Source organism: Erpetoichthys calabaricus, chromosome 2, assembly GCF_900747795.2.
Source record: "Erpetoichthys calabaricus chromosome 2, fErpCal1.3, whole genome shotgun sequence".
Classification (NCBI taxonomy): Eukaryota; Metazoa; Chordata; class Cladistia; order Polypteriformes; family Polypteridae; genus Erpetoichthys; species Erpetoichthys calabaricus.
Genome location: NC_041395.2, coordinates 272969167 through 272981707, shown reverse-complemented (window position 1 = coordinate 272981707; position 12541 = coordinate 272969167). Strand labels below are relative to the sequence as shown.

General features: G+C 36.8%; 1 protein-coding gene across 3 annotated transcripts in view; it reads right to left on the bottom strand.

The window, feature by feature from the left end:
- The window catches only part of dlg5a (discs, large homolog 5a (Drosophila)), a 240053-nt gene that overhangs the window by 159371 nt on the left and 68141 nt on the right, over window positions 1-12541 (bottom strand). For all 3 annotated transcript variants that reach the window (XM_051923726.1, XM_051923727.1, XM_028795545.2), the window contains exon 2: window positions 5180-5248. In XM_051923726.1, coding sequence (XP_051779686.1) covers window positions 5180-5248 — 69 coding nt within the window. The remainder of the gene's footprint in view (window positions 1-5179; window positions 5249-12541) is intronic.

Genomic DNA, 12541 nt, shown 5'->3' with positions numbered 1-12541 from the left:
AGCTCCACTGGCAGCGATATTTTACTTTTTTTTTTTTTCTTCTATCATTCCGAGGTATCTTGTATTTAGTCAGCCCAAGAGAATTTAATTTCAAATATATACAAGTGTATTTAAAGCACTAGCAGCAGATCAAGGGTTCCGAAAGAGAAAGAAAAGGCATCTAAAGCTTCATCAAAGTCTAAACTGTTCTCAAGTTCACAATACGGCCTGACAGAGACAGGCGAAGGAACAGATCTACCAGGACCTCATGCTGCAGCATCGGCTTCAGTCAAGAGCAAAAGTAGGAGCAAAACTGTGAGTGAGGCGGGCAATGAGAATTCGCTGATCTCACACAGATTATCAGAGCTGAGCATGGCTTCTTCATCCCCACTGTCACTTACTGAACTACCAAAACCCTCAGTAAGTCAACAGCATCAACTCAAACCATATTCACAACTCTTCCTCTGTGCGGAGAAGATGGAAACAAACTGAGGTGAAGGTAGTGATATAAAGAAGGAAATACAGAAGAGAAATGACAAAACTGACAAAAGAATAGACAAGCTGCTTCAGGATATAAAAACCAGGAGGAATGTTTTAAGTAATAACTTTGATGCAAGCTTTAAAGACATTCTAGGGAAAAAATTGATGACAAAATACAGGAAAATATGAGTAAGTTTGAGAGTAGGATTAGAGTACTACATGGTCACCTTGAAGAAGTTGAACAAACGTTTATGGCTTGTATTGTTGAAGATGAACAAATGACATCCGATCCTGACAAAAAAGCAACTGCTGTAGAATTCGAATGCAAAGTGCTCAATGATAAACTAGCTGTGCTAGAAGATAGATATAGAAGGAACAACATCAGAATCAAAGGTCTCACTGAAAAGCATGAAAGTCTAAACCCAGTGAAATTCATAGCTGAACTATTCTCTAAAATAATTGGAGAGGACTTCAAATTGGACACAGAGATCTCAGCAGCTTACCGCATATATGTATCAAATGTCTCAAAACCAATAAGTTTGATTGTCCGTTTCAAAAAAGTTGGGGTTAAAGAACATTTGATGTACATTCTCAGACAGATAGAGATTATATCTGAAAATAACCACATTTGTATTTTCCCAGATTTCTCCCCTTCAACAGCTGCATTCTACAGCATTAAACAGCGCTTACACAAAGCTGAAATCAGACATGGCCTCGTTTCCTGCTAAATTGAAAGTGCTTCTTGATGACCAATTCTGCATCTTCAATTCTCGTAAAGAAGCAGAAAAAGAGCTAAAAAGAGAGATCCTGACATAATTTAAAACACGAACATGAGTCATATCATGTCCTGGTAATGCAAAGAAGATTCTGCTTTCAACTTGGTCTATTTGTAATGCGACATTTGCTGTAACTATATAGTACATTCTATTTCTTTTTCAGCCACTTTTTTGATTTTGCTTTCTTTTTCTTTTCAATTACAATATTGAAATTTCTTCTATTAAATATATGTATATTTTGGTAACCACTAAGTAACTAGTTATTTACAGTGTTACTTGAATTTTCCCCCCTTTTTAACTTCAAAGTAAGATGTGAAGATATCATAAAGTTAATTTTGGTTTAAATATTTATTTTCTGTCTGAAGTTGAACATGACAAATGTACTGTAGAACATTACACAACTGTATTTCAAACAAATAAAACAGGTATATATAATAAACTAAAATCTTAATTCTGACCTGTCAAAATCTTTTACGTTTTATACAACACACTAAAGTTGCTGGTCAACCCCAAATAAATAAAAATAAAATCTAAATTCTAAAATATTAATTCTAAAACTGAAATGTTAAAAGCTTTCATGTTTACAGGAGAACACAAAGTAAATTCTTTGGTCAGTTCTAAATAAATAAAGTAGGCATCAATACAAAATAAAATCTCCAAAAAAAAAAACTACCCCTATACAGTATCATTTCCTTTATATAGATTCAAAATGTTCTAAATGGTTGGGAAACAAACTCACAAATAAGACACAAACGTCAATTGTGGTCAGCTTAAAAAAAATCAAGGAACTAGAAATCCCCATTAGTGCAGTGCTTGCTTGGGTCTGGGACTGTAAAGTCTTGCATTGTGTCTGCTCTAAAGGATGGCACTGCTTCAGATGGTACAAAAGATGAGTGGCATTAGTTGTCTTTGTGGGAACATGCTTTTGACACAATTTGCACTGCTTCTTGTCCAACTTTAAATAGCCAAAATATCTCCACACTACCGAATTCCCCAGACCCTTCGTTTCAACAATGGCCTCGCTGTTTGAGCCTTGGGCTGTGTCCGTTGGAGTGTATTCTTCGGTAAGGCTCTTTTTTTTGTTGTTAACATTTTCTGTCATCACTTTCTCTTTTACCTTGCTCCCACTCCTGATGTACTGGTGTTTACAGCTGCTGTAGTCCAAGCATTAGCACATGTGCTGCTGCTCCTACAGCATTGTTGTGTGCGTCAACCTAACCTGAAGTGGCTGTAACTCTACTCCAGCCACATGATTGATTCAGTGCGGCACTATTCTCATTATCATTGGCTTTCTGTGTTGTCTGTTAAAACATAAGTGGAATGAGTTCTTTTGGCTTATATTGACCAAGTCTTGTATTTTTATTGAGGAAATTTTATTTTGTGATAATTATCTTTATCGTTTTATCACCCAGCCCCAAGTACAATATTCATGGATTACACTTAAAAGCAAAATATTCATTGTAAGACTATTGAAAACTCGTAACAGGCAGCAAAATCTGTGGCAGATTGAAAACAATGAATGCATAACTCAACTTGTGTCCATGAATGAAACATCTAAAAATTTAACTACCACTATTTATCGTAAAAAGGATCAGGATTATTACTTTTACAATAAAAATTAACTGTATGGTGCTTTTGAGCTAGTAAAAGTAAATAGTAACTTTTGATGTTTTGTTCACATTTATTCAAGCTCAATGTATACTCAGGTAGTAGGGAAAAGCCAAGCAAAATGACACCTTTTATTGGCTAACTAAAAAGATTACAATATGCAAGCTTTCGAGGCAACTCAGGCCCATCTTGCCTGAAGAAGGGGCCTGAGTTGCCTCGAAAGCTTGCATATTGTAATCTTTTTAGTTAGCCAATAGAAGGTGTCATTTTGCTTGGCTTTTCCCTACATTCATAATGGCTAACACGGTACAACACCCTAGTACTCAGGTAGTACTAATTTTAGGCTATGATGCTAATGGACAGTCAATAATTTTAGCAGTTTTTAGCTTTGAATGAATCAACTTTAAATCACCGTTGTAACATTACCCAATACCGTTACAGGTTATATTTTTTAATATGGAGTTCAGCTGCCATCTCTTTCACAACACCACCTCCAAGAATTGTATGTAGCATGCTAACTAATATTAATCCTTTGTAATAAATAAATACATACATAAATACAAATATCAGGTACAGAAAAGTATTAAGTTAGTTACATAGCACTTCTGACATACAGTGGTGTGAAAAACTATTTGCCCCCTTCCTGATTTCTTATTCTTTTGCATGTTTGTCACACAAAATGTTTCTGATCATCAAACACATTTAACCATTAGTCAAATATAACACAAGTAAACACAAAATGCAGTTTTTAAATGATGGTTTTTATTATTTAGGGAGAAAAAAAATCCAAACCTACATGGCCCTGTGTGAAAAAGTAATTGCCCCCTTGTTAAAAAATAACCTAACTGTGGTGTATCACACCTGAGTTCAATATCCGTAGCCACCCCCAGGCCTGATTACTGCCACACCTGTTTCAATCAAGAAATCACTTAAATAGGAGCTGCCTGACACAGAGAAGTAGACCAAAAGCACCTCAAAAGCTAGACATCATGCCAAGATCCAAAGAAATTCAGGAACAAATGAGAACAGAAGTAATTGAGATCTATCAGTCTGGTAAAGGTTATAAAGCCATTTCTAAAGCTTTGGGACTCCAGCGATCCACAGTGAGAGCCATTATCCACAAATGGCAAAAACATGGAACAGTGGTGAACCTTCCCAGGAGTGGCCGGCCGACCAAAATTACCCCAAGAGCGCAGAGACGACTCATCCGAGAAGTCACAAAAGACCCCAGGACAACGTCTAAAGAACTGCAGGCCTCACTTGCCTCAATTAAGGTCAGTGTTCATGACTCCACCATAAGAAAGAGACTGGGCAAAAACGGCCTGCATGGCAGATTTCCAAGACGCAAACCACTGTTAAGCAAAAAGAACATTAGGGCTCGTCTCAATTTTGCTAAGAAACATCTCAATGATTGCCAAGACTTTTGGGAAAATACCTTGTGGACTGATGAGACAAAAGTTGAACTTTTTGGAAGGCAAATGTCCCGTTACATCTGGCGTAAAAGGAACACAGCATTTCAGAAAAAGAACATCATACCAACAGTAAAATATGGTGGTGGTAGTGTGATGGTCTGGGGTTGTTTTGCTGCTTCAGGACCTGGAAGGCTTGCTGTGATAGATGGAACCATGAATTCTACTGTCTACCAAAAAATCCTGAAGGAGAATGTCCGGCCATCTGTTCGTCAACTCAAGCTGAAGCGATCTTGGGTGCTGCAACAGGACAATGACCCAAAACACACCAGCAAATCCACCTCTGAATGGCTGAAGAAAAACAAAATGAAGACTTTGGAGTGGCCTAGTCAAAGTCCTGACCTGAATACAATTGAGATGCTATGGCATGACCTTAAAAAGGCGGTTCATGCTAGAAAACCCTCAAATAAAGCTGAATTACAACAATTTTGCAAAGATGAGTGGGCCAAAATTCCTCCAGAGCGCTGTATAAGACTCATTGCAAGTTATCGCAAACGCTTGATTGCAGTTATTGCTGCTAAGGGTGGCCCAACCAGTTATTAGGTTCAGGGGGCAATTACTTTTTCACACAGGGCCATGTAGGTTTGGATTTTTTTTTTCTCCCTAAATAATAAAAACCACCATTTACAAACTGCATTTTGTGTTTACTTGTGTTATATTTGACTAAAGGTTAAATGTGTTTGATGATCAGAAACATTTTGTGTGACAAACATGCAAAAGAATAAGAAATCAGGAAGGGGGCAAATAGTTTTTCACACCACTGTATCTGTTTAACCAATAGCACTATAACTGAGGCCCACTGACTTGGAAAAATTCCCAGCCAAAGCCGGGTAGCACAACAAGTTATTAATAAACATAAAAACTCACCTATGCTGCTAAGGGAACTACTACTTTCTGAATCTGAAGGCATCGTGGATAAGACACTGTAGGTTGATCCTGAACAGAAAAAGAAAATATTCTGAATTAAAAAAATAATAAAAACACAAACTTTCATTAATAACTACATATAAAGTCTAACAATCCATTACTTTAAACTCAAAAGGGGGATCCTATTGTAGCAACTTCATTTACAAAGCTGGAACCACATTTACATGTACATACACACCTCTTCTCATTGATACCAAACAAATGTGAATATGGTGTAAAACAAATATCTTTGGAATATGGAAGGAGTGCATGACGAAAGTATCCAGACAGATAACTGCCACGTATGCTTCAAAACAGAGTTAATTCACTAGTCTAGAAAATCTTGCTAAATTCCTTAAAAATGTGAACCTCTGAGAAAAAACAGCTTGTTTTCTAAGTTATATGGTATTTACTTTTTAAAATATTCAATTGGGACAATGTATGCTCATTTGCCAAATTTTTATATTCCCAAATATTTTCCCTAATTCTCCCTCAACAAAAATGCTTTACAAGCTGTACAGCAGAAGGCAGAGGTCAATAAGGGCTTGTTTAACTGATACAGAATGATAAACCATGAACTACTTCAGTTCATTAAGAACCTTGCTGAGCAGCCACTGTGTAAAACATGAAATTAAAGATTAAACATTTAAAATAAAAGAATTGCGGTGATTTTTTTCCAGATACTCTGTTTTCCTCCCATATCAGCAAAATCTACCTAGAAAGTAGATTTGTCAATTCAAAATTAGTCCTGTGTGAGCAAGTGTAGCAGTGTGAGTGCATGTGCCTTGTGATGAATCAAAATCCTGTCTCTGACTCCATCAGAAGTGTCTGGGAAAGCCTTCAACCAAACAGCTACATCACACTGGACTAAGCTCATTTATAAAATGAGTGAATCTATGGATGGATGCATAAATCAACCACCTGTCAAAAAATTATTTTAAAGCTTACATAGTAAAAGCCAACACAGGTGAACACAGGAAATGGTCATTAAAATGAGAGAGAGTAAACTAATAAATAGTAAGAATTTCACACTTTTAATAATAGCCAAAATTAACAAATATCAGTCAGTACATGATATGAAACATCAACCAAAATAACTAAATTGTATGTTTCAATACGTTTTACATTACATGATTTTGAGGGCTTTAGCTAATTTTGTAAATGGTTCATATAACACAATTAATCTGCATTCACTAAAAACCAGCTTGAAAATAAAAGCATCAAAGGAACTATATCAGATATGGATTCAACCAAAATATGACTTTTGTGATGAAACAGTGGTTGACCTGCTACCTCATAATAACAAGACCAGAGCTCAAGTCCTGGGTGCCTTCTGTTTGGAATTTTCAATTGGTTTACACAGGGTGTCCTTGTTTCCACCCCCAGTCCACAAATGCAGGTTAGGTAGATTAGTGATGCTAAATTGACACGTGTATATATTCACTCTGTGCTGGGGTTGCACCCAGTCCAGCGATTGTGCCTGCTTTATGCCTAATGCCTGCTGGAATAGGGTCCAGTTTCACTGTAACTCTGCTCAACATAAGTGGGTTAAGAAGATGGATGGATGGATATGCCTTTTGTCCAATTTAATTTTCTCAAAATAATTCAAATGAGAAAAAATGAAAGGCGAAAAACAAAACAAACATTCAGCAATACTATCTGAAAAAAGACTTTCAAGATTAACAAAGTAAACAAACTGAATTTTGCACAAGTCACAATCAAACATGTCAGAATGGACTTTAGAAAGTTGCTTAAATTAGTCGTGTAAATAAGCAGGAAAGTCAATACTTTTTTAAATTAATTACTCACAATATAATGTAATACTAGGGTGTTGTACTGTATTAGCCATTATGGATGTAATGAGAGGTCAAGCAAAATGACACCTTTTATTGGCTAACTAAAAAGATTAGAATATGCAAGCTTTCAAGGGAACTCAGACCCCTTCTTCAGCTGTGAGTTGCCTCGAATGCTTGCATGTTGTAATCTTTTTAGTTAGCCAGTAAAAGGTGTAATTTTGCTTGACTTTTCATTACACACAATATAAGGTAACAGATAAATGCTACATTAAACTTAATCTGTTAAGCATACTTTTAAATTGATTAAACATTTTTTCCTCAGAAAGCTGCTTTGCTGACAACAAGGTGAAACTTTTTTGGTCATTCATATTAAAATCATGCTTCAACAAATATTTTGATTTTAGACTATGTTTACTTTAGCTCAAGATCAGTGGTTCTTAAGTTCACACCTGGGTGACCCCTGTGGCTGCAGGTTTTCTTCCAACCAATTTTACAATTAATGTATTATTCTTATTTTTATTTATTTTTATTGATCTAATTGTTTAGTAAGCTGTCTATTGTTTTATTACAATAAGTACTCCTGAAAATAGATATTTTTTCCCCAAACTTTGACTGATTAAGTTTCCTTTACCATTTTCTTCTTACCTCATACATCTCTGAACAGTTTGGTCTGTTAATTGTATCCAAATGCTGTTAACACTGAATGTAAAAATGGGAGCAATTACTTCAATGCCATATTCGTTTCTCTACTCAATTTTAAGAAACACGTCTTAATAAATAGATAAGTGAAAATGACAGTGAAGTAATTGCTTCTCTTCACCATGTGTCTACAACTGCTCATTGTTAATTATCATTTAGATACTATTAGGGAATAAACTTGACAGAAAAGGGCAAGTTAAAAAAAATAATCAAAGAATCACTTATTTAAAGCTGTGGTAATGAATACAAATATTTATTAATTTCTCAGAACTATGTAGGACACAAAATTAAACAAAGCCAAACAACGTTATCAATTAAAAGTATGAATGATGTACCAAAAAATTAAATTGGTCTAACATAATTTACAAGTAAAACATGAATTTGGTGCTTAATAGAATAACCATATTGTTTACTAAACAGAAAATTTAAAATCTTCTTTATTTGTTGTTGTTTTTTTTTCTAATTTAAAATCTGAGATTCTGTACTTACCACACACTTATTCACTGTTCATACTCAGATAAGAAGCGTTTATTTTAATTAAATGACAAAATAGAAATGAACTCAGTAAAACGGCTTTGTTAATTTCTGCCAAAGATGCCCATCTTCCACTCCAACTTCACCTGAACAGCACACACTCACTGAGCAAATTCAAAACAGCATCCATTTTTCATTGCATGGATTCCACAAGTTTCCTGTGAGAGTTTCCTGGTCAAGGCTGACAAGTCTGGATATAGCAATTTCCGCAGATTTGTCAGCTGCACATTCATACTTCAAGTATCCCCTTCCCCTCATCCCTAAGATGTCTTATTGAATGCAAATACAAAGATTGGGAAGGCCAATGAAGAACAGTGAAGCCACTGACATGTTCTTGAAACCAGTTTGAGACGACTGTTACTTTGTGACATGGTACAATATCATGTTGAAAGAAAGCCATTAGAAGATGGGTAAATTGTGGCCATGAGGAGCTGCAAATAGTCAGCAACAATACTCAAAATTGGCTACGGCATTCATGCAAAGACTGATTGGTATTAACTGGCTCAAAATGTTCTAAGGAATCATTCCGTAGACAATTACTTCACCACCACCACCACCACTAGCCTGAACTACTGACACAAAGCATGTACAGTTAGGTACATAAATATTTGGACAGAGACAACTTTTTTCTAATTTTGGTTCTGTACATTACAACAATGAATTTTAAATGAAACAACTCAGATGCAGTTGAAGTGCAGACTTTCAGCTTTAATTCAGTGGGGTGAACAAAATGATTGCATAAAAATGTGAGGCAACTAAAGCATTTTTTTAACACAATCCCTTCATTTTAGGGGCTCAAAAGTAATTGGACAAATTAAATAACTGGAAATAAAATGTTCATTTCTAATACTTGGTTGAAAACCCTTTGCTGGCAATGAAAGCCTGAAATCTTGAACTCATGGACATCACCAGATGCTGGGTTTCCTCCTTTTTAATGCTCTGCCAGGCCTTTACTGCAGCGGCTTTCAGTTGCTGTTTGTTTGTGGGCCTTTCTGTCCAAAGTTTAGTCTTCAACAAGTGAAATGCATGCTCAATTGGGTTAAGATCAGGTGACTGACTTGGCCATTCAAGAATTTTCCACTTCTTTGCTTTAATAAACTCCTGGGTTGCTTTGGCTGTATGTTTTGGGTCATTGCCCATCTGTATCATGAAACGCCACCCAATCAATTTGACTGCATTTAGATGGAATTGAGCAGACAGTATGTCTCTGAACACCTCAGAATTCATTCGGCTGCTTCTGTCCTGTGTCACATCATCAATAAACACTAGTGTCCCAGTGCCACTGGCAGCCATGCACGCCCAAGCCATTACACTGCCTCCACCGTGTTTTACAGATGATGAGGTATGCTTTGGATAATGAGCTGTTCCACACCTTCTCCATACTTTTTCCTTGCCATCATGCTGGTAGAGGTTGATCTTGGTTTCATCTGTCCAAAGAATGTTTTTCCAGAACTGTGCTGGCTTTTTTTTAGATGTTCTTTAGCAAAGTCCAATCTAGCCTTTCTATTCTTGAGGCTTATGAGTGGCTTGCACCTTGCAGTGCACCCTCTGTATTTACTTTCATGCAGTCTTCACTTTATGGTAGACTTGGATATCGATATGCCTACCCCCTGGAGAGTGTTGTTCACTTGGTTGGCTGTTGTGAAGGGGTTTCTCTTCACCATGGAAATGATTCTGCGATCATCCACCACTGTTGTCTTCTGTGGACGTCCAGGTCTTTTTGCGTTGCTGAGTTCACCAGTGCTTGCTTTCTTTCTCTGGATGTACCAAACTGTAGATTGTGCCACTCGTAATATTGTAGCAATATCTCAGGTGGTTTTTTTCTGTTTTCCCAGCATAAGGATGGCTTCTTTCACCTGCATGGAGAGCTCCTTTGACTGCATGTTGTCTGTTCACAGCAAAATCTTCCACATGCAAGCACCACACCTCAAATCAACTCCAGGCCTTTTTATCTGCTTAATTGAAAATGACAGAACGACGAACTTGCCCACACCTGCCCATGAAATAGCCTTTGAGTCAATTGTCCAATTACTTTTTAGCCCTTGAAATGAAGGGATTGTGTTAAAAAAATGCTTTAGTTGCCTCACATTTTTATGCAATCGTTTTGTTCACCCCACTGAATTAAAGCTGAAAGTCTGCACTTCATCTGCATCTGAGTTGTGTCATTTAAAATTCATTGTGGTAATGTACAGAACCAAAATTAGAAAAATGTTGTCTCTGTCCAAATATTTATGGACCTAACTGTAAATGGCATGGATTCATCCTGTTGGCGCCAAATTCTGGCCCCATCACCTATGTGGCTCTGCAGAAATTGAGATTTATTAGACCTCAGTGCCGTACTGTTTAATAGCTGTGGTGCGTTCAGCTGCAGTCTTAGCACTTTTTTTTCATTTTCCATTTCAGTTTCAGTACATGACACACGAAATATCAAAAAGACAAGCTTCTCTTCTATAGTGAGAGGCAAAACACGCATGTTCCTTATTCCACGTTGCTACATTCTATGCATTGTACTTCCAGGTGAGCATTCATTGGATGTCATCTCTCCTGCAAATACAGCCCACCCCTCTGCCTATCCAGAAAATCAAACATGTTTGATTTTATCATAGCCAATCACAGACTAGTTGGTCCCAGTCATTAGGTATGCCATGATTGTCTTCACAGGAACACGCCACCAACAGCTTCTGATTAGCTAAGATTATGGAAATGGAGGGTTAGTGCTGGACAGTATACCGGTTTAAATAACCTAAACAACGTTCGGAACGTGGCACAACAGGAAACTGTTTAAGGGGGGACCTTTTTCACTGCTGCACCGCTAAACACGCATACAATGGAGTACATGCGTTAGTGAAGGTATTGAACAGTGAAAATAGACAGAGAATATTCTGAAACTGAAGCTATAGCAGATGATAAAAATGATGACACAGAAGAACTTTTGCCAAAAAATGGAGCCGTGTCTGTTGACTGGAGATACTTTGGTTTTAAAAGGTTGGTTGCGGACAATTATGTTCAAATGTGTGAATACTGTTTCTATACTACTGGATAATACTGCAAGCCAAGTTGTACTTGTTTTACTTTTTTTTTTTTTTCTCAATACTGTGTAATGTACCTGGGTACTGTGTAATAGCGTGACGACATGTTGAATTTATTCTCGACATTTCCATTTTAATCTCGACAATTATGTCGAGATTAAAGTCGATATGTTGACTTTACTCTCTTAATTTGTCATTAAGGTAGAACATCGTAAACTAAACATCTTACAATGAATATTTAATTTACTAGATTTTCTCAAACCCCATCATAAGTTATATAGCACATTAAATGCTTGGTGTTAAGTGTTCCCCGACCCATGTTAATCGCCACATGCTTCTTAAACTGACTTCCTCTTGCACTAAGAGAAGGCGCAGGCAGTGATCACCACACAGAATACATTAACTACATGATATTCCTACTCCCTGAACATTTAGAATGGTAAATAATGATAAATACTTGATATCCTTTTCATGATGAAATGCATTAAAGCATATATTAATCATGTGGGGGCACGGTGGCGTGGAGGGTGCACTGCTGTGTCCAGGGTGTTCCCTGCCTTGAATTTGCATGTTTTTCTGGTGGGTTTACTCAGCATGCTTCAGTTCTTAAGTACTCAAGTCATGTAGGATGTGGGGTTTTGTTATGCTATATTGACCCTGCTAGTGAATGTATTGCTCGTATTCACCCTGCGATGTGCTGGCTTCCTGATCAGGATTTGCTACTGCTTCGCACACAATGCTTGCTGGGATGGGTGCAACCCTGAATGGATGGCATAATTAAACATGTAGAACGAAGATTTTTTTAAAGTTCTGAACACTCCGTTGTCTAAGTTTATAACTAGTTTTAATTTCACAAAGACGTTTATCATATGGTGATTGGTTATGTGGAGAAAGAAAAAGGAAAGATAGGAACTGGGGGGTTGGTACGTCAGACAGAGACAGCACGCATGCAATAAAGAAACCTGCTCAGAAGAACATCCATTGAATTGACAGGGTTTGGGAAAATCAAGTAAATTAAACATTGATTTTAGGATGAAGTTTAGTTTTACGACATTCTACTTTAATGACAAAATAAACTATGAGAATAAAGTGGAAATGTCGACTTTAATCTCGACATAAATGGCAAGATTAAAGTGGAAATGTCGAGAATAAAGTCAACATGTCGACTTTATTCACAACATATAGTTTTATTTTTTCTTCACTGTGTCCGTATTTTTTTTTCTTCACCGTGGCCCTATACCACAAATAGCACTATAAATGCAAGT